Genomic DNA, 24,795 nt, shown 5'->3' with positions numbered 1-24,795 from the left:
TGTGCTGGTATGAGTTTTTAAATACCGTGTCCACTCACTGTCCACTCTGTTAGACCCTCCTACCTAGTTGGTCCACCTTGTAGATGTAAAGTCAGAGACGATCGCTCATCTGTTGCTGCTGTTTGAGTCGGTCATCTTTTAGACCTTCATCAGTGGGCACAGGACGCTGCCTACAGGGTGCTGTTGGCTGGATATATTTGGTTGGTGGACTATTCTCAGTCCAGCAGTGACAGTGAGATGTTTAAAAACTCTTATCCGCTCATACCAGCACAACACACACTAACGCACCACCACCATGTCCGTGTCACTGCAGTGCTGAGAATGATCCACCACCTAAATAATACCTGCTCTGTAGTGGTCCTGTGAGGGTCCTGACCATTGAAGAACAGGGTGAAAGGGGGTAACAAAGCATGAAGAGAAACATATGGACTACAGTCAGTAACTGTAGAACTAATGGACACACCGCCCACCCTGTGTGGCCGTTAAGCTCAGGTTAATCACCTACAGAAAGGCTGTATTTGTGTTTGTTGGTTGTTTTTTGTCAGTAAGCAAAAAGTAAGCAGTACGTTTTTTGTCTTTTTCTCTTTTATATTATTGATTATTTTATCCGGTTGATTCAATATTTCTGCTCTTCTCCTGTTGTTTTAGTGCAGTATGTTACTTTTTTATTCATATAAAGCATATTTTATGCTCTCACAACACAATACACCTGCTGTTAAAATCCATGTAAATCATTTCCTATATTTATTATATTTTATTCATTTTCTTTAATCCGTTCACGTCATGTCATGAAAGTATGCAGAGGTCTGGAACAAAGCATCACAGAGACCAAAAAAGTCCAAATAAAGTTTGTCCTATTGCAGAACTTATTGTTTGAATATGTTTTATGACATTTAACCCCCCAAACGGTGTAAATCACACCAATCTTAATATATTTAGAACAACACAGATCACCCTGATCACTATCAAGTGGTCGAGTATCCAGTAATCAGTCAGTAATCAGTCCAAAATAACCCTTAAAGATTGACACAGACAACCGGAGTAATAGTAAAAGCAAAATAATCAATTTATTAATCAGCTGAGGACTCATCGCATAATACAAACACTCACACAACTATACAGGAGAGAAGTGTGGATACCTATCGCAGTATTTATACCCCGCTTTACTGCCCCTTCAGGATAACTCTGCTCAGCGACCCAGCTCAAGGCCGACTTCCCACACCGAACTTGTTTATCATTTTACAAGAATGGTCAGTTTGTTAGGAACATGGCTGTGTGTGTGTGTGTGTGTGTGTGTGGGTGTGTGTGTGTGTGTGTGGGTGTCAAGGTCAGTCTTTGGAATTCTGAAACCTTCACAAGTCTCCTCTACCTCTGCTAAATGAATTAAGAAAGCAAAAACGTATGAGTTTAATGCAAATAACTAATAAAATATAACATTTCCAGTCACAATCTATTTAAAATCACATAAATCTTCTTTTTTTCTTGAGATCTTTAGTATGGCTGCATAATTAACACGTCACGAAGCCAGATAGGATGTTAATTACTTAATTACAGCCTGCAGTGAAGCATCTGCTCTAAAAACGCTTCAGCATTTATTTAATGTGTTACTGCTGTGTACAAACAACATACATAAAGGTCTGTGTGTGTGTGTGTGTGTGTGTGTGTGTACACCTGTGCACACGCCAGTGCCAAGTATGACTGGAATGCTTCAACTCATCAGATACCAAACAAAACCAACAAAGAGAAATGCTGACACAGAACCAACACTGAGTCTGTGATTAACACAGAGTACTGAGCAAAACATCGAGCACTGTTCTGCTACAGGTCATAACAATCCATCTCAACACTATATACTAAACACTCTATAACAAACACTACACAACACTGTTTACTAAACACAGTACACTAAACACTCTATAACAAACACTACACAACACTGTTTACTAAACACAGTACACTAAACACTCTATAACAAACACGACACAACACTGTTTACTAAACACAGTACACTAAACACTCTATAACAAACACTACAAAACACTGTTTACTAAACACAGTACACTAAACACTCTATAACAAACACGACACAACACTGTTTACTAAACACAGTACACTAAACACTCTATAACAAACACTACAAAACACTGTTTACTAAACACAGTACACTAAACACTCTATAACAAACACGACACAACACTGTTTACTAAACACAGTACACTAAACACTCTATAACAAACACTACAAAACACTGTTTACTAAACACAGTACACTAAACACTCTACACAACTGTTTACTAAACACAGTACACTAAACACTCTACACAACACTGTTTACTAAACACAGTACACTAAACACTCTACACAACACTGTATACTAAACACTCTACCCAACACTTTCTACTAATTACTGCATAACAAACACTGTTCCGCTACGGGTTACACACCTAACATGGCATAACACTCTTTACTCAACACTGTAAACTAAACACTCTACACCACACTGTATACTAAACACAGTATACTGATCACAGTGAGATTTATTTGGTTTATATTTGTACTTGATATAATAACGCAATTAATAATAAACTCCTAATTAATACATGTGGCTTTGGAATTGGATGACAGATGAACTCCAGTGAGGTGTCCACATACTTTTTTTTGCCTTGAAGTGTAACTTTAATATTAAAAGCTAACACAGTACTTCTGTGAGAAATGGTGATCGTAGTTAAACTCTGACATAACGTGTAGAGTCTGTGAGAGTCTGGTGTGTAAATAGAGCATAAGTGACCCTGTTAGCGCCGCTGTTGTTGTGAGAGCGCCTGAGACGTCCTATCCTGATACTTAAGTCTGGCTGTGAGTTACTTCTGACCCAGCGCTCCAGCAGACTTTTCCAGCAGCCCGCTTCACTCCATGTTTGATTGATGGTTTCTGGACTGATCCGTTTGTCTTCATTGAATTTCTGTACTGAAGACTCATTCAGACCAAACCGTGCAGCGGCACATACGCTAAAAAACGACGCGTATAAACACACACACAGCTTTACTCATTTACATCTGATGTAGCATGGATTAACCCTGTAGGGCGGAGTCAGGTCTGATATAAACACACACACAGCTTTACTCATTTATATCTGATGTAGCATGGATTAACCCTGTAGGGCGGAGTCAGGTCTGATATAAACACACACACAGCTTTACTCATTTATATCTGATGTAGCATGGATTAACCCTGTAGGGCGGAGTCAGCTCTAATATAAACACACACACAGCTTTACTCATTTACATCTGATGTAGCATGGATTAACCCTGTAGGGCGGAGTCAGCTCTGATATAAACACACACACAGCTTTACTCATTTACATCTGATGTAGCATGGATTAACCCTGTAGGGCGGAGTCAGCTCTAATATAAACACACACACAGCTTTACTCATTTACATCTGATGTAGCATGGATTAACCCTGTAGGGCGGAGTCAGCTCTGATATAAACACACACACAGCTTTACTCATTTACATCTGATGTAGCATGGATTAACCCTGTAGGGCGGAGTCAGGTCTGATATAAACACACACACAGCTTTACTCATTTACATCTGATGTAGCATGGATTAACCCTGTAGGGCGGAGTCAGGTCTGATATAAACACACACACAGCTTTAATCATTTACATCTGATGTAGCATGGATTAACCCTGTAGGGCGGAGTCAGGTCTGATAACCGTCGCTGTTTACACAATACACGGCGTTCTCTATCCACGTCCGTCCATCTGCAGTGAGTCTTTAAAGCAATTACAGGAGCTCCATATGCTGTACGCAGTCTGGAGGATTAAAAAAACATCCCTGACTGACTGAACAACAAGCAGGAAAAGCAAACAGTGAAAAAACAGCACGTCTGTTATACTGAGGCATCATTAAAGAAGATATCAGTACCAGACCAAACTACATGTTTGTTTAAATACTTGCCGTCTCAAACAGGCTGATGAGGTTTTAATGACTAACCTGACTCATATATGAACTAATTCATCTTCTGCTCTCTGTTTCACTTCACTATATAAAAAAATGTCTCATGTTCATCAGTATTTCTTGTGTATCCACAAAGTTGAATCAGTTCATCTGGACACTAGGCCAACTAGGCTGTGGTTGGACTTAATCTGGCAACCTTCTGATTACTAGTCCAGTACCTTAAACACTAAGCTACCACTGTCCCTTGTTTTCCTCCGTGTCTTGTTCTCTACTTTAAAGCTGTTGTTTCATGTACAATTCCATGTACAAGATGCCCGCATTGGGAAACAATCAGCACTTTTGCAATTTTTGCAGCATTCTGGTTTGATTTTGGCCCGTTATACTGCCAAACTATCTTAAATTCCCTAAAATTGATGAGGGTCCCTCTGATAAACTATAGAATTTCAATAAAACTCAAGTCAAGAGATTAGCTACGCCATGCCAGCACCTTCACCTCCTTTTCCTTTGTTACTGCAGCCGAAATTAGTGTACTAGCTCATTAAGTTCAATTCTTCTCTAATATGTCCTATTTAATCTTATTCAGTGTTTCCATTAATGACATGTAATGTCCTGGTACTGATATGTTTCATAATACATACTGTTACATAATACATAGGCGGCTCAGTGGGTAGCACTGCCGCCTCACAGCAAGAAGGTCCTGGGCTCGATCCCCAGGTGGGGCGGTCCGGGTCCTTTCTGTGTGGAGTTTGCATGTTCTCCACGTGGGTTTCCTCCGGGTGCTCCGGTTTCCTCCCACAGCCCAAAGACGTGCAAGTGAGGTGAATTGTGGGCACTAAATTGTCCATGACTGTGTTTGATATAACCTTGTGAACTGATGAATCTTGTGTAATGAGTAACGACCGTTCCTGTCATGAATGTAACCAAAGTGTAAAACATGACGTTAACAAACAAACAAACAAACATAATACATACAAAAACTAAAGCCACAGACATGCATTTAGCCAGTGTAGTTAAACACACACAGAGACACTTTTGTAGGTGTATATTGGCCAGACTACCGGTAACCTGTGTATCTATTTAAAATACTAGTTAGTAGGGTTATATGAAGTTTAGGAAACAGAAAAGAATATTGTTTATTTTGTCAGAAATTATTCTAGCTCTTCTTTGCCTGTGTCTTGTTCTTTAAAGCTTTCTTCTGCCACTTTGATTGACCGTTGCTCATCACTTTCACTACTAAATGTCAATTACGTTTGCAAATTTTCACATGCTGGAAATTGGATATAACGCTCCAAAATTATGGAACGCACTACCCAACTTTTAAAAAACAACTAAAGACATATCTTTTAATGCAGGCATTTGAATGATGTACCTGGCACAGGTGTATATTTTATGTCATGTAATGTTTTTGGAAAGCACTTTGTGATTCTTATCTGTGAAAAGTGCAATATAAACACATTTTAGTTACTTACTTATTTTTTACTATAACATGTTACAGGTTACCTACAGAGTTAATATTTTTATTTTATTGTGTTCTACTGTTTTGTGTTTTCTCTAACTGTATTTACTCTGTGCTGGAGCTGTTGTAACACTTGAATTTCATCAATAATGGAACCTTATCTTATCTTATCATTTAGTCATTAGTGGTTACTATAAAATCTTAAGTCTAAATATGGAACCTTGCAGTGTGTACCTGGCACTGTGAAATGCATTACTAAATACCATAACCAGTATTAATGCTTTAGTTAAAGCTTCATTAGTTATGGTTAGTAGTGGATGTGTGTCGGATGTTGTAGAAGCTCCAGCTGTTGTGTCAGTGCACTGATGTTCACTGCAGTTTCATTAGACTGGTTCTCAGTGTCCCTCGGGGTAAGTGCTGGGAGAGTGCTAAGAATCATGGGAAGGTGCAGATAAGGGGACACAGCTCACAACTCCTCACTAATGGTGTGTTCTATCATTCATATCCGTCAGTCCAACACATGGCATCACACACTACATGCATACATCACCTACTGGCATGATTTGTAAGACAGCCAGTATTCAAGCAGCCAGTATTCAACCACCCCACCCCCCCCACCCCTTCATGGGTGTCTGTGTGTGTTCAGGTTCTCCCTGTGCCCAAATTTCCTCAAGATTCTCCTGATTCATTCCACACACACACACACACACACACACACACACACACACACACACAGGAGAAAATGCTGGTAGATGGACCGGCTACTCTACATTGCCCCTCAGTGATTGATTGATTGATTGATTGATTAACTGACTGATTAATTGATAGATTGATTGATTAATTGATTGATTAATTAATTGATTGATTGATGGAAATATTGGTTGATTGATTAATTGAATGATTGGTTGATTGATTAATTGAATGATTGGTTGATTGATTGAATGGTTGGTTGATTGACTGACTGACTGGTTGGTTGGTTGATTTATTGATTACTTTATTGATCCCCAAAGGGAAAATGCAGTGTAAATAACTGTAAATAATAATAATAATAAAGGATGCTGCACATCAACACAGATCCTGGCAACCGTGTTCCTTTTCCTACAGTCAGGGCTGTTGAATGATAAATGAATGAACGACCCCCTAAAACATGCAAAAGGTGGATTGACTTGGTGTAAGACAGAGTGTAAGGAAGCAAATCAATAAAAGTATTTCCTGCTTTAAGTGTTTTCAGGTGGAGCTGAACCCAACACTCATAAATAAAGTAATATGAGAAATGAGAAGTGAAGTAAGAATGGTTTATTAATGGCTAATGAAATCATTACAGCTATTTTTTCTATAATCTTATAGAAAGTCTTGCTCTGCATACTGCACTATCGAGAACACACACACAGTGATGCTCTATACACACAACTATACAAACCCTAAAAAAATAAGTATTTAATAAACATTTTACAACTTCAAAGCACTCTGGATAGCCAAACATGTGCTGGACATCATATTCCTAAACCATGGTCATTGATACACCCGTTGACGAACGCCCTTTCCACCTCTTTGCATCTATACCAGCCTCCACTCTTCCAGAACGACTTTCCACAACATATTAAACACATCGATTCTAATCAAATCAAATCAATTTATTTGAACAAACAGATCCATTAGGGTGGATAAAACGAGGCATTTCAGCAGGTTGGCATGCCCACACACACACACACACACATATGCCCAGTGCACCCACTGTTAAACTTTATAGAGCATCTATCAGGTCTAGAGAACACACGTCCTGCTAGTCTGATCTTTCTAAATCACACATCTGATCAACAGCTTACAGAACGACAGCAGCAGTCGGAGTAGCGACAGAAAGTTTGTCTCAGTCACGCCGTCACGCTGCAAAGCCAAGCCGCGAAGTGACTCAAGCTCAGGCTACGATCCAGACGGCTCCTACTGGACATGCTGGAAAATATTACCGTCACGAGGATGAAAGGTAGGCTAGAACGGAAAGTACCACGGAAGTACGGCAGCTAGCAGGTTCACCGGCGTCTGCAGCACAGTTCCCGCTTCGCCACATTATTATGCCAGCCACACACACACCATGGGAATGCAGCGCAGCCGGCACATCCATGCACGGAGCAGAAAACGAGTAGCAGCATCACTAGAATTAACAAAACGCTGATACAGATATAAAAAATAAATAAATACATAAATAAATAAAAGCAGGGATAGACGAAGGAAAAAACACTCCCCACCCCATCCCAAAAATAAATAAATAAATTAATTAAATTAAAGAAATATGTGAATACCTTACTGAGCCTCCTGGTGTCCTTATGTGGCTTTTTGTCCCTCCTCTGTCTGCCGTCTCTTAGTCCGAGCACACCCCCCATCTCCCATCAGCACACACTCATTCTCCACTTCTTCCTCTCCTCCTCCCCCCCCCCCCCCCCCCCCCCCCGGTCCACCCCACCTCTCATCACTCTCTCATCACCTCTCTCGCACTCTCTCTCTCTCTCTCTCTCTGTCTCTCAAAACCGACGTCTCTCCGGCGTCCTGGGTTGATTTAGCGTTATCACACGATAGGAAGCCGGGGAAGACGGGAGGACAGGAAGACGGGAGGAGAGAGAGAGAGAGAGGCATGGGTGGCACTCGTTTTTCTTTCCTTAGATGAGAAGAGAGAGAGGGAGTGGCGACGGGGAGCGCCCGGGGCTGCCAAAAAATCTACTCATTCATCCGTCCGTTCATTCATTCTCTTTTGTGCAGCACGTGTACGTGAGGGCTTTCTGCTGCAGTGCTGCACAGTCACAAAGTGTCGGGGAACACACACACACACACACACACACACACCTGCAACATACCGATGCTCCTTCCACTACAAGCTGATCGTCTGAAGAAAAGCGTTTGCTCGGATTACAGGTGCATTTTTTTTCTAGCAGACGAAACAAACACACACGTCTCTGTGCCCAATTTTATCAATTTATTTGTTTATTATTATTTATTAGGATTTTAACGTCATGTTTTACACTTTGGTCACATTCGGGACAGGACAGGTAGTGACTGCTTACACAAGATTCATCAGTTCAAGTTTAATAGTCAAACACCATCATGGACAATTCTGTATCTTCAATTCACCTTTGGACTGTTGGAGGAAACCAGAGCTCCCGGAAGAAACCTACACAGACACGGGGAGAACATGCAAACCACACTGATCGCTTCCACCTGGGAATCGAAGCCAGGACCTTCTTACTGTGAGGTGACAGTGCTACCCAGAGCCGCCCTTTTGCTTTCAAATATCATCTATATCATCTATACGGCCAGCTGTAGCCTAGTGGTTAAGGTTCTGGACCAGTGATCAGCAGGGCACTGGTTCAAGCCCCACCACTGCCAGGTAACTGCTGTTGGGCCCTTGAGCAAGGCCCTTAACCCTCAATTGCTCAGACTGTACACTGTAATGTAAGTCGCTTTAGATAAAGATGTCTGCTAAATGCTGAAAATGTAAATCTATATCCATAAAAAAAACATCAAAACCATCAAGGTGACTCAGTACAGACCAAGTCACACATTAGGTCTGTATGAAAACCTAGTGAACTGCCTTGCTGCCTACTGCCTACCTGATCAGCTGCCTCAGTAGAAAGGATTCTAATAAGACGTTGAACTCATAATTCAGATTATTCAGACGCACTATTTATACAGATTACGATGATTGCTGCTACACCGTTCCAAAACCTTTACATAAACATAAGCAAGAAGAAGAACAGCGCCTTTATTTGTCATATATACATACACACATGTACAGTACAATGAAATACCTTTTCATGTATTCCAGCTTGTTTGTAAGCTGGGGTCAGAACATAGGGTCAGCCGGTGTACGCAGCTCTGGAGCAGGCAGGGTGCATTTGATTGTGGGTTCTTACAGCAGTGGAACAGAACTGTGGGCCTCCCTTTATACTGCTCTAGTCACATCACATTGGGTGTTGGACTTTGGAACCTCCATACTGTTCTAACTGTTGTTTCTAATCTGCTTACAACAGACATGTTGCGTATTTCTGTACTTTAGACTCCCAGCCACACTTCAAGCAACCACATGACCAAGGATTTAATGCACAAGCAGCATAAAACTAATATTCAGGCAACATTAGTAAGCATAAAATCTTATTTTTCCACAACACTGTATAGCACCGACAATCCGACTAATAACCCAAAGCTCCACCCACTAGGCCACCACTGTTCCTAAATAATAACCATGTAAATACAACTATAAATGATCCAAAAAACCACACAATGTTATTTTACATCTAAAACAAGAAACTCGACTAAAATAGAATCTCCTGACTCAGTTTCTCTCTTTCATTCACTCCCCTGTTATAAACAGTCATGAATAAAGAGACTCGTACACCTGCTGCTCTGGAAACGCCTGTTAGTGATGGATTTACTCTCATTCATCCTGCACTACAGAGAGAGAGAGAGAGAGAGAGAGAGAGAGAGAGAGAGAGAGAGAGAGAGAGAGATGGATTATACAGTAAAGAAAAGAAACAGAACATTACAGAGAAACAGAATGAAAGATTCAGCAGGACACAGAGACGGATGATTCCGCCGCTGAGACAGAACAGGCTGGGTACAGGTGAAGCTACAGACACGCATCCCAGGCTGCTTCGATTCTGCAGGAGTTGAACGACTCAGCGTGATTTATGGAAGTGTGAATTCTGCTCTCCTAAAGGAGAACGTCCACCTGTCAGTTCCTGACCTAAACATCGAGCGCAGTTGGGTTCTGTAGCAGGACGACGATTCAAAACACACAAACAAGTCAAAAGAAACAGAATTTAGATTTCCGAGCGAGTCTCACTGAGATGCTGCGGCCTGAAAACCCTCAGATGTAGCCGAATTAAAACAAATTTTGTCAAATTAAAACAGATGTAGCCGAATTAAAACCATTACAATAAAGAAAAGTGTTTCACGGTTCCTCCTCAGTGACGTTAAAGACTCATCACAAGTTATCACAGCTCTGCAGTCGTTACAAATACTTTTTCACAGCACTGCATGTTTAAACACACACACACACGTATACACAAACATATACACACACAAACATATATACACACACACACATATATACACACACATACACATATATACACACACATACACATACATACACACACATACACACACATACATATATATACACACATACACACACATACTATATACTGTATATATATATATATATACAAACAGAAAACCACATGTACACACACATACACACACATACAAGCACAAAACCACATACACAATCATTTGTGTGGTAAAACATTCATGCAGACACAAACACAAAACCACATGTACACACACAAACAAACACAGACACACAGACACACACAAAGAAAAAGCACACACAAACACAAAACCACATGCACACACATATACACACACACAAACACAAAACCACATGCACACACACATACACACACAAACACAAAACCACATGCACACACACATACACACACAAACACAAAACCACATGCACACACATATACACACACAAACACAAAACCACATGCACACACACATACACACACAGACACAAAACCACATGCACACACACATACACACACAAACACAAAACCACATACACACACATACACAAAACCACATGCACACACATATACACACACAAACACAAAACCACATGCACATACACATACACACAAACACAAAACCACATGCACACACACATACACACACAAACACAAAACCACATGCACACACACATACACACACAAACACAAAACCACATGCACACACACATATACACACACAAACACAAAACCACATGCACATACACATACACACAAACACAAAACCACATGCACACACACATACACACACAAACACAAAACCACATGCACACACACATACACACACAAACACAAAACCACATGCACACACACATATACACACACAAACACAAAACCACATGCACATACACATACACACAAACACAAAACCACATGCACACACACATACACACACAAACACAAAACCACATGCACACACACATACACAAAACCACATGCACACACACATACACACACACACAAACACAAAACCACATACACACACATACACAAAACCACATGCACACACATATACACACACAAACACAAAACCACATGCACATACACATACACACACAAACACAAAACCACATGCACACACACATACACACACACACAAACACAAAACCACATACACACACATACACAAAACCACATGCACACACACATACACACACAAACACAAAACCACATGCACACACACATACACAAAACCACATGCACACACATATACACACACAAACACAAAACCACATGCACACACACATACACACACAAACACAAAACCACATGCACACACACATACACACAAATATACACACATACAAAAACACAAACACAAAACCACTCATGCAAGCAAAGAATCACTTATCACATGCATGCACATACACGTAAAACTGCACACATGCAAGTGCACACACACACACACACACACACACACTTACATAACCACACAGACACAAACATGCACACAGTATGTTTAGACAGGTGCACCTGAGACTGAAACAAAAAATAGGTAACACAGACACCCATCTCTGTAAGACACACACACACATACACACACAGAGTTTTGGAGAGTCCACTCTGTAGACAGTGCACGTATCAGAAGAAAAGCAAGCCTTCACTGGCTTTGAAGGCTGCTGCACTTCAGTATGAAACACTTTCTAGCACACACACACACACACACACACACACACAGAGAACAGTTCATCATTTTAACTTCTTTGACTACAAGATAGATGCACTATTAAACAGGGTCATCCAGCAGAACTGTGCATTCTTTAGTTCGTCCCTGCAGGAAAGTCTCCAACACAAAAAGGTTTAGATCATTAATGGAGACGCTTTATAAAATATATAAACAAATCCTGGCAATGAAGTGAAACATATTTCAAAGGAGCGTTCAGGCAGAACCAGATCTGTCTACAAGTGTGAACAGTGCAGATAATCATTTACTAAACAGGATGCATACATAAATGGATGGATCAAGTAGTGAATGGCTGAACAGATGGATGGATGAGCAGATAGATAGATAGATAGATAGATAGATAGATAGATAGATAGATAGATAGATAGATAGATAGATAGATAGATAGATAGATAGATAGACAGACAGACAGATAGATAGATAGATAGATAGATAGATAGATAGATAGATAGATAGACAGACAGACAGACAGACAGACAGACAGACAGACAGACAGACAGACAGACAGACAGACAGACAGATAATAGATAATAGATGGATAATAGATGGATGTATGAGCAGATGGATGGATGGAAAACTGGAAGCATATTATTTCCTTGAAAATAGAAATGATATGATTTAGTACATATTTTTATTTATTATATACAATTTATTACATAAATAAACCACTACTACTTATATTACTACTACTACTAATACTACACATACTATAAGTAATACTAGTACTAATACTACTACTATCTCCATTACTACTAGTACTACTACTGTTAGTATTACTACCACTTCTAATACTACACCTACTACTACTACACTTACTACATTTACTACAATTACCACTACTACTAACACTACTAATACTACACCTACTACTAATACTAACTACATCTACTACTACTTCTATTACTACTACTAATACTACTACTACTAATACTACATCTACTACTAATACTAGTACTAATGCTACTACTAACACTATTACTATAACTACTACTACTACTAACACTATTACTAGTACTATTGTTATTATTATTAATGTATAATACTAATATCATGAAGTATAAAAAATTAAAACAAATATTATAGTATCATATATAGTATAATATAATTGTGTCTTTTAATTTAGAGAATTGTAAAGAAAAATGTATTAACACGTTGAGATTACCACCGGCTCAGTCCTGCTTCCACTGTTATAGTGTCACTGGTAAGTGGATCAGGGCTTACTGGTGTTTTTGTACTGGGAGAGCTCATTTACACAGGATTAAGCACAGACCCGCTTTTAGCTGCTTAATGAGTTCAGTCTGGATCAGGACAAGGATCAAAGCAACAAAAATTAGCTCTGATACTTTAATTCACATCGATCTGTACAGTGTAGAAGGTTCTCTTCACTCAGCATCCTCATGCTTACACGTGTGTGTGTGTGTGTGTGTGTGTGTGTGTGTTTGGTGATGCTTTTAGACAGCATGCTCTATTTCTCTTGTATTTTTTCACCCATCACATCACTATGCGAAAGAGAGAGAGAGAGAGAGAGAGAGAGAGAGAGAGAGAGAGAGAGAGAGAGAGAGAGTGTACTGAGCCTCACAGTTGTGTTTCTTCAGCATGTCCATGCTGGTCAGGTGAGACTCTCATGGTCGTGTGTGTAGAACCATTTTCACACAGCATGGTTACCTGGGGGGTTCATTATCAATTCATCTGATAGATGTTGTGTGAGGTAGGAGTGTCTAATAGAGTGGACAGTGAGTGGACACGGTATTTAAAAACTACCAGCACAACACACACTAACACACCACCACCATTGTCAGTGTCACTGCAGTGCTGAGAATGATCCACCACCTAAATAATACCTGCTCTGTGGTGGTCCTGTGGGGGTCCTGGACTACAGTCAGTAATTGTAGAACTACAAAGTGCTTCTATATGGTAAGTGGAGCTGATAAAATGGACAGTGAGTGTAGAAACAAGGAGGTGGTTTTAATGTTATGGCTGATCGGTGTATATATGTAGTAGAAAAATTAGAAATCTTATTTTTTAACCAAGTATTTAGACTCATAGTTCAACCAAATGGTTTAGCAGACCATTCAAAGCCCACTGTCTAACATATTTACGGTCATTTGGGTGAAATGACTATTAAAAAGACATAAAATATTAAACCCATATTAGAAATAACTAAAATAATTCTTTCTGCATTGAGATTAAAGATTAGAAATCTCCACGCAGTCAGCAGCACCAACACATTTACATTTTCAGCATTTAGCAGACGCTTTCATCCAAAGCGACTTTGCCCAACAGTGGCAACCTGGGTTTGAACCAGCGACCTTCTACTTACTAGTCCAGTACCTTAATCACTAAGCTAAACTGCCACTTATTAAGATTAGTTTCGGAGCATGCAAGACTAAAATGTGAACGACCAAAAAAACAACATGTCAATCTGGATCATTCTATCTATATAAGTTAAATCTTTATCACATATATGGAACAAAAATTGGGCCACTTTTACCCTCGAGTAAACACTTAAATCAAGCCCAAACAGTTTCCCAAACGATTTAACCAACAGCTCAGCGGGAAGCAAACAATCACCACCGTAACGGACGAGTGATGGAACAGATTGTCAGGCATTTCTCTGATAGCTCGCACCCGAGAGCCTCTCTCACCCCGTAATTCTCACCTCAGGTCTCACATTTCTACAGAACACTTTCTCATCTGTTCATCCTGACCTGATAAAACCCACAAATTACAGAGCAGTACAGCAAACTACAGCAGCGCGAAGAGAAAAGTATATATACTGTATATTCTTACCTTAGTGTGCAGTTTAGCCAGCTGTTTATCATCCAGATGTGCCTGTGAGTACACACGCCTCTTGTAACGAAACTGTGAAATAAAACAACATCACTGGTTCTTAGTGTTTACAGTAAATTATTGACTGTTTAAAGTCTTTCAGTTTAAATCAATCTGTGTCATTTTTACCATCAAAAAATTGGCAAATCCACCGAAATATGGGCGAATAAAAAGGGGTTGTTGGATTGTGCACGTGTCGAAAAGGGCGTGGGGCAGGTGAATATACAGTGTATCACAAAAGTGAGTACACCCCTCACATTTCTGCAGATATTTAAGTATATCTTTTCATGGGACAACATTGACAAAATGACACTTTGACACAATGAAAAGTAGTCTGTGTGCAGCTTATATAACAGTGTAAATTTATTCTTCCCTCTAAATAACTCAATATACAGCCATTAATGTCTAAACCACCGGCAACAAAAGTGAGTACACCCCTAAGAGACTACACCCCTAAATGTCCAAATTGAGCATTGCTTGTCATTTTCCCTCCAAAATGTCATGTGATTTGTTAGTGTTACTAGGTCTCAGGTGTGCATAGGGAGCAGGTGTGTTCAATTTAGTAGTACAGCTCTCACACTCTCTCATACTGGTCACTGAAAGTTCCAACATGGCACCTCATGGCAAAGAACTCTCTGAGGATCTTAAAAGACGAATTGTTGCGCTACATGAAGATGGCCAAGGCTACAAGAAGATTGCCAACACCCTGAAACTGAGCTGCAGCACAGTGGCCAAGATCATCCAGCGTTTTAAAAGAGCAGGGTCCACTCAGAACAGACACTCAGTTGGTCGTCCAAAGAAGCTGAGTGCACGTGCTCAGCGTCACATCCAACTGCTGTCTTTGAAAGATAGGCGCAGGAGTGCTGTCAGCATTGCTGCAGAGATTGAAAAGGTGGGGGGTCAGCCTGTCAGTGCTCAGACCATACGCCGCACACTACATCAAATTGGTCTGCATGGCTGTCACCCCAGAAGGAAGCCTCTTCTAAAGTCTCTACACAAGAAAGCCCGCAAACAGTTTGCTGAAGACATGTCAACAAAGGACATGGATTACTGGAACCATGTCCTATGGTCTGATGAGACCAAGATTAATTTGTTTGGTTCAGATGGTCTCAAGCATGTGTGGCGGCAATCAGGTGAGGAGTACAAAGATAAGTGTGTCATGCCTACAGTCAAGCATGGTGGTGGGAATGCCATGGTCTGGGGCTGCATGAGTGCAGCAGGTGTTGGGGAGTTACATTTCATTGAGGGACACACGAACTCCAATATGTACTGTGAAATACTGAAGCAGAGCATGATCCCCTCCCTCCGGAAACTGGGTCGCAGGGCAGTGTTCCAGCATGATAATGACCCCAAACACACCTCTAAGACGACCACTGCTTTATTGAAGAGGCTGAGGGTAAAGGTGATGGACTGGCCAAGCATGTCTCCAGACCTAAACCCAATAGAACATCTTTGGGGCATCCTCAAGCGGAAGGTGGAGGAGCGCAAAGTCTCGAATATCCACCAGCTCCGTGATGTCGTCATGGAGGAGTGGAAAAGCATTCCAGTGGCAACCTGTGAAGCTCTGGTAAACTCCATGCCCAGGAGAGTTAAGGCAGTTCTGGGAAATAATGGTGGCCACACAAAATATTGACACTTCAGGAACTTTCACTAAGGGGTGTACTCACTTTTGTTGCCGGTGGTTTAGACATTAATGGCTGTATATTGAGTTATTTTGAGGGAAGAATAAATTTACACTGTTATATAAGCTGCACACAGACTACTTTTCATTGTGTCAAAGTGTCATTTTGTCAGTGTTGTCCCATGAAAAGATATACTTAAATATCTGCAGAAATGTGAGGGGTGTACTCACTTTTGTGATACACTGTATACTCCTCGGACGCGATTGGGATCCCCAGGAGCAGAAGACTAATTCCCCAACTCACTTTCTTAACCGCTTATCCAGTCAATCGCAGGGCAGACACACATAAACACACACACACCCATTCACCTATAGGGCAATTCAGTGTCTCCAATGAACCTGACTGCATGTTTTTGGACTGTGGGAGGAAACCGGAGCTCCCGGAGGAAACCCACGCAGACACGGGGAGAACATGCAAACTCCACACAGAAAGGACCCGGATCGCCCAGCCTGGGGATCGAACCCAGGACCTTCTTGCTGCCGCCCACTGGAGGACTAATTGGCTATCAAAAATTGAAACGATATGCTTCTGACTTTGCAGCAACAGTTTAGGGAAGGTCCTGCTCTGTTTCGGCATGACTGTGCCCCCGTGCATAAGGCAAGCTCTATAAAGACATGATAAAAGCCCTGACCTCAGCCCACTAAACAACTTCGGAATGAACTGAGACTTTCCTGACCACTATCAGTGCCCAGTCATACAAATATTCCTTTGTCTGAATGGGTGCAAATTCCCACAGACATACTGTAGTTTAAAGTCTTAAGAGAAGCCTTCTCAGAAGAGTGACTGTTGTTCTAGCTGAAAAGATCACATAGAGGTTGTTCCATTTTAATACCATTTGTTTTTGAAATGGGTCAGATGAGCAGATACTTTTGGCCACGTGCATGTCCATCTAATCCACTGTGCACAGTGATGTGAATCCTTACAGAATCCACTGTATGTTCTTACTTCCAGAACAAACTCATCTGTGTGGAGCTCTGGAAGCTGTGAATGAACGCAGGACCAGCCGTGTTCAGTCATGATTCTCTGCTCGTCACCAGGGTAAAAGAGCCACACCAGCATGGCAGAAATAATCATATCAGTGTGTAAACAGCTCTCTAGTGCCTCTTCAGCACAGCGTGTAGAGTCGGTGTAGTCAGCGAGGTGATGTGTTATGAGGTAAGGACAAATATACACACTCAAACACACACACACTCACACTCACAGTTTGTATTAAGAGGGTTTGATAGATGTTGAGGAAAACATGGATTAGAGGAACACGATACCGGAGTAGTGATCAGTACTCAGCTGGTTATATCCCATGTAATGTTACACCCACCTCTGCCAGGCTGCCACTGTTGATCTATTGAGCAAAACCTCCAGCTCTCATTTACTTTTACTGTATTTGATCACAATTGTACATTGCTTTGATTTAAGGTGCCTGATAAAGACAGACAGATAGATAAACAGACAGATAGACAGACATACAGATAGATAGATAGATAGATAGATAGATAGATAGATAGATAGATAGATAGATAGATAGATAGATAGATAGATAGATAGACAGACAGACAGATAGATGGACGAACGGACAAACAGATAGTTAGAGAGACAGAAAAAGATAGGTAGACAGCTGAATAGATAGACAGACAGACAGACGGACAGACAGACAGACAGACGGACAAACAGTTAGTTAGATAGATAGATAGATAGATAGATAGATAGATAGATAGATAGATAGATAGATAGATAGATAGATAGATAGATAGACGGACGGACCAACAGACAGATGGACAGATGGATAGACAGACAGACCGACAGACAGCTAGGTAGACAGACAGACAGACAGATAGATGGACGGACAGATAGAGAGACAGACAAACAGGTAGAAAGACAGACAGATAGATAGACAGACAGACAGACAGATCCACAGACAGATAGTTAAAGAGATAGACAAATAGACAGACAGACAGACAGAAAGACAGGCAATCAGTGTTCCCATTTATCCAAAAGCTGCTCAGTAAAGTTCAAGGTTGTGTGCAGGCCTGTGAAGTTGCTCCACACCAAACTCAGGGCAGTTGTAGTCTAGTGGGTAAGGTACTGGACTATTAATCAGAAGGATGCTGGTTCAAACCCAATCAACTTAAACCCTCGATTGCTTAGACTATAAATTGTAAGTCGCTTTGGATAAAAGTGTCCGCTAAATGTATTTGTATCTAACTGATTTTATACAGATCTTGATAATTAGATTTAGGTTAAATTAGTTTTATATATTTTGGTTATATATGTTTTATTTGACCATATATGGGGAAAATGGAGGCTTTATTAGCCGTATCAGTTAGGAACAGCAGCAGATTTAGTTTTCCTCAACATTAACTGTCTTAAGATACTAGACAGTTAGCAAAAGAATATGTACCAGAGTAAAAGATGTTTGGGAAGGTGGATCATATGGTGATTGACAAAATAAGTGTAACCAAGCCAGTACAGACTGTTTTCAGGCTCTGTCAAATCTAGACTGTGTAGGTATTATCTAGCAAGTCATCATTGTGGAACCACATGTGACTGAAGTCTCTTCCATCTTTCCACATCTATATCCTGTCATTTTCTTGTTCATTTGGACAAAATTGCTCAATCTCTATCACACTGAATAGTGTCCTTAAATATACGGCTTTATTTAAACCCTGCTATAGGTTCTCAGTCTGGACATTGACGGTTCTGACCTTAAACCACGGCATAAGGCCAGAACAGACTAAACAGATAAAGACACTGAATATAATCTCTTTTTGTAGTGGAAATAAACACACAGGACTCTGGGATTAGTCCCTGACCCCACGTTGTTGGAAAAGTCCTATGAGCCCGACACACTCCATCCATCGATTCGTTTATCATTTCTTTTCCTCCCAGGGTTCTTCAGCTTCCCATCTATGCGTCTCCTAATCTATCTGTTCACTCGAAGCCCGGCTTTAGCCCTGTGGGAGGTCTCTATCTGTCTGAGATGTGCGGGGTAGATCTACAGACCCATCAGCGCTAGTAAAATAAGCGCTACGGTATAATTAAGAGATGACCAGGGGAGTCTGTCCAGTACTGAATGAGATGTGTGGCTGCATTAATACGGTCGCTGTGTGCCCAGCTGTGCAACAGATGCGTGCGTTCTGCACACATGGACACGACCGCTCAGATTTCGAATACATCATATCGAATCTCGGCTCTGCCATCCGGCTGGGCGGCTACATGAACAATGATTGGCTGTTGTTTATACAGGGTGGGATGAGCCGGACCAGGGTTCATCATAACTGGTGCAATTACAACCTCTGCTGGCTGCACAGAGTTGGGGAATAATGCTGATCAGGGTGTGGCTCTCTGTACACAAAGCTGATCCGCATATGAACTCGCCTCATGCAGGTAAAAGAATGCACACGTGTCGGAGGGGGCGTGTGTCAGTCTCGCTCTCCAGATAGACAGACAGACAGATACTTTGGCAGTTGTAGCCTAGCAAGTAAGGTACTGGACTAGTAATCAGAAGGTTGCTGGTTTCAAACCCTACCACTGCCAGGTTGCCAATGCTGGGCCCCTGAGCAAGGCCCGTAACCCTCAATTGTTTAAACAATAAAGTGTAAGTCGCTTCTGCTAAATGCAGACAATGTAAACAGACACATACAAAGTATTTGTATCTGACTGGTTTCATACATATCTTAATCATTCCGTTTAGATTAAATTCGTTTGACACATATAACATTTTGGTTATATATTGTACTTTTATTTGATCATATATGGGATGGAATGTGCAATTACGACCTCTGCTGGCTGCGCAGAGTTGGGGAATAATGCTGATCAGGGTGTGGCTCTCCGTACACAAGCCTGATCCGCATATGTACTCACCTTGTGCAGGTGAAAACATGCAGTGGGTACTGCTCACGTTTCCCCACGAGGGGGGCGTCAAGTTAGGGGACATCGAGTTACAAGGTACCGCTGTATTCATATATTTTTGGTTTCGAGCTCTTCTATGAAACGTTGTGAAGACATTTCATGAAAAGAGCAGCTGGCTGCATCTGTTGCGATCTCATACAATAACAGTCTCTTCTGTTTATTGTTCTCGCTCTCGCTGGTCCTTCGCTAGTAATTAAAGTGATAAATCAGGTGAAATGATAGAGAATTCCACAACCGCTCATTCAGGGGAGGGACGAAGAGGAAGCCAAAATCCATTATAAATTCATACAGAGGTCCAACATCAAATAGGGAACTTCTGGAAAGCCGCACTGATTTCAGCTTTGATGCTGAGCGGCGGAAATGAGCTATTATCACACAAATGAACTAAAAAGTGAGATGGTTTTATTCTCTGTTTTTTAAATGTGTCCTGAATCTGCAGGTCAAATCGCTTTGATCAAAACACAAATTGCTCAAGTACAAAAAACCTCACAGACAGGCTGTCCTCAGGACTGACGCCACATGAGCTACGATGAAGTTTAATCCTTGCTCCTAATTCCTCCTACCTCTCAATTACATGTAGAATGTACACTGACCAGACATAACATTACGACCACTGACAGGTGAAGTGAATAACACTGATTATCTCTTCATCACGGCACCTGTTAGTGGGGGGGATATATTGGGCAGCGAGTGAACAAAGTTGATGTTAGAAGCAGGAAAAATGGGCGAGCGTGAGGATCTGAGCGAGTTTGACGAGGGCCAAATTGTGATGGCTAGACGACCGGGTCAGAGCATCTCCAAAACTGCAGCTCTTGTGGGGTGTTCCCGGTCTGCAGTGGTCAGTATCTATCAAAAGTGGTCCAAGAAAGGAACAGTGGTAAACCGGCGACAGGGTCATGGGCGGCCAAGGCTCATTGATGGTGTGGATGTGCTGGAGCCTCTCCCAGCTTTTCAATGGGCACAAGGCACACGGTAACACCCTGGACGGGGCGCCAGTCTATCGCAGGGCAGACACACATATACACACACTCACACATTCACCTATAGGGCAATTCAGTGTCTCCAATGAACCTGACTGCATGTTTTTGGACTGTGGGAGGAAACCGAAGCTCCTGGAGGAAACCCTCGCAGACACAGGAGAACATGCAAACTCGGCACAGAAAGGACCCAGACTGCCCTGCCTGGGGATTGAACCCAGGACCTGAAAATGAATAAGTATGACTGATATTTACCTCTGATTTAGTCCCCAGCATTATCCACAGTGGTGTTTTAACTCTGTCCCAAACAATGGTTCATAGCTTGTGGCTAGAATCAAAGCTCAGACAGCCAATCAGAGTCCCTTTACTCTTATCAATCTAACTGCCCCGGATGTCTTTTACTCTTATGAAAAATGAACTAGAGCCAGATTATTGAATCAGTTTGGGCTGCTGGTACATTGCAAAATGCTCCAAGAGTACAAAGTGAGACTTTTCACAGTCCTGTTCTCATACAGATATATCAAAGGAGTAAAACGAGTAAAATCTCAAAAAAGAGATGAGTAGCGTGGGTCTCTTACCTCCAGGTACGGTATGGGAGTGACAGAGGGAAGTGGATATTCCTTCAGTGTGCGCTGCTCGTCTAGGAATTTTCCTGCTTTGCCGTTATACGCAGGTTGAAACAGACCGTAGTTCAGCACGTCCTTCAGACTCTGGTTCAGTGCACACAGGATGCGCTGCTTGGACAGCCAGATCGGTGACTCTGCGTTAAACTTCATACATTTCTGCAGGTCAGAAACACACACAAAAAACAATCAGATGCTTTACTCTTGTTTGGGATCATTTAAACCGAATGTATCAAATTATATACATTGGGCATGAGATCAAAGCTCTTTGCATGTCTAGCCAAATTCCTGTACATTAAACCATGTCTTTTTGGACCCTGATTTTATGCCAGATCAGAAAAACTCTCGCTCTAGGCTAGCCAAACCCCAGCTAAAGCCTGTCTGATATCTGAGGTCAGACCTGTACATGGCAGTTCTGAGACGCTGGGGCGCAAATCTTGCAGAAACATGAGCAGTTATAGCTGTTAATGATGCCAAAGGGCTTCTACAAAATCAACAAATATCTCAGCATCCTTTACCCTTTTTAAATGTTTGAGCTTGTTGCTTGTGTAAAGCACTTCAGCTCCAGATCTGTTTGCTCAAGCTATTCATAAATCACGCTAAGAGAAGCCAGAGCATCCCGGGCCACAGGAGATGAGCTTATCAGCATGACTAAACACATCTTTTACAGTTATTCCCATTTCAGATGAGTTGAACAGCAGAACCTGCACGGCCATGTGAAATAAAACGAGCCGGGCTCACCCTCTTCTATCAGCCATTATAGCTTCAGTATTTCACAGCGGCTGTCGGAGTTATTTCCAACGCACAGAGCTCGTCTCCTTTATGACAAGTTAATAGAAAAATCAGTAACTTATTGTGGAGCAGGAAATAATTATTTGGACCCAAAAAGAATATAAAGGGAAGGAAAATCATTTCAGCGTTTCATTGACTGGCAGAACAATATCGGAGAGCAGCGTGTCTGTGTGTACGACCGTCGCTCACTCGCACCGTCACCATGGCACGACAGCAATTACTGAACTCGACCAGGAGTGATTAAAAATCCACTGCGGAGACTGTTGGGTTACGACATGTATAAATCATTATAAGAACATTAGGAACGATTAGTGAAGATCTTCAGGTTGGTATCTTTCATCTTCCAGGATTTACTGAGAGAAAATGAGTCTACTTAAAAGAGTGGGTGTTAATAGTTGCTTTGTAATTCATTTATGTTGAATTGTGGGTAAAAAGCCAGGTCGTCAGTGTGCTGGTTTAGAACACAATGTACAATTTCTACCAGAAGATTCTCATCCATGTACATACATGATATACAGAGAGGGTTAAACATTAACACACATTTTAAAAAGACATGAACATTATAACAGTCCTGGGAATTTATTAATAATGTTTTTTTGTGATTAAATAATTGGAACACAAACATCTTTCACATGGAAAAACATGAATGAATCAATGAATGAATGCATTTATTGCCATTGTATATATAATACAGTATGGTACCTTGTAACTCAATGTCCCCTAAACTCAATGTCCCCTAAACTCAACGTCCCCTAAACTCAAAATCTTTGAAACTCGATGCCCTTCGTTAAGAAATTTGTACCCTTAAACTCAGGCGTGTGTGACCGCCGCTAACTGTCAAAAACAACCCCATTACTTTACATGAGCCTACAATATACACAGGTCCACAGGACCATGGAACACGTTAACAGGTTTTTTATATAATCGATATAAAAGTGAGCTTATCTACACAAGTGATCATCTCTGTGATGCACCTCATAAGAACAAGCCAGCAAACTATTACGCTCCCGATAGTTTGTCCATGTAGAGTTTATTTCTTTCTTTATACACTCAGCAAACTCTAAAGACACTGGGTTACACTAGCAATCAGTTAGTCAAAATGTCCACTACGTCAAAGTGTAAAGCAGCTAGAACAAAACTCGAGTTTGGAAAGCTAACAACCAATTCTATAGACAGAAGGGGGGGGGTTGTGAAAACATGGGGAAGTATTTTCATCTCTAAGAGGGAGCTATTACAGTAGCTGTGCTGTGTATTGTGGCTTCCATTGATTCTATCATTCAATTCATGAATAGGCCCTACCTATAAGACAACAAAGTCCTTGCCGAGACTTTACAAAGTCTAAGTTAAAAGTTAGCGGGTGCGTTTATGAATGCAGTGATGAGCAGCGGCTGATTAAAATTCATGGAGGCAGAGACGGGTGTTTACAGCAGACAGGTAGGTACAAGAGACAGGTGCTGGAGCTGCGGGGGACGCGCCATCATGTCGTCAGTCCAATTTCAATACTGTATATTTAAACACTTCAAACTCTCTTCCGTTCCATCGCTGTTCTATCACAGCTCGATTTACAGAACAAAAGCACCTCTCTATACACACCCGTCTGAAAGTAATAACAGCACTGACAGCTCATTTCTGAGCCACTGAAATAAACGCCGTTCAAGTTCAAGTCCCAACATTAACCTGTTGCTGTTGTTTGACCCTCGAGCAAAGAGCAAATCTTGAACTCACTCACACACCCGAGCTTTTCTCACAGAGAGGAGAGAGAT

General features: G+C 41.3%; 1 protein-coding gene across 5 annotated transcripts in view; it reads right to left on the bottom strand.

Moving 5' to 3' along the window:
• Positions 1-24,795, bottom strand: part of shank3a (SH3 and multiple ankyrin repeat domains 3a) — a 244,008-nt gene that overhangs the window by 146,423 nt on the left and 72,790 nt on the right. For 4 of the 5 annotated variants that reach the window (XR_010013991.1, XM_063004289.1, XM_063004290.1 and 1 more), the window contains exons 3-4: positions 22,196-22,399; positions 15,014-15,085 (exon numbers count right to left, since the gene is read on the bottom strand). Coding sequence is in view for 3 of the 5 variants with exons in the window: in XM_063004289.1 (XP_062860359.1) it covers positions 15,014-15,085; positions 22,196-22,399 (276 nt within the window). In the remaining 2 variants the exon portion in view is untranslated. Of the gene's footprint in view, positions 1-7,713; positions 7,754-15,013; positions 15,086-22,195; positions 22,400-24,795 lie in introns of those variants that run through there. The other variant, XM_063004292.1, reaches the window with a different exon arrangement.

This window comes from Trichomycterus rosablanca, chromosome 11, assembly GCF_030014385.1.
Source record: "Trichomycterus rosablanca isolate fTriRos1 chromosome 11, fTriRos1.hap1, whole genome shotgun sequence".
NCBI classification, from domain to species: domain Eukaryota; kingdom Metazoa; phylum Chordata; class Actinopteri; order Siluriformes; family Trichomycteridae; genus Trichomycterus; species Trichomycterus rosablanca.
Note: the sequence above shows the minus strand (reverse complement) of the source record. Positions and strands in the feature narration are given on the sequence as shown.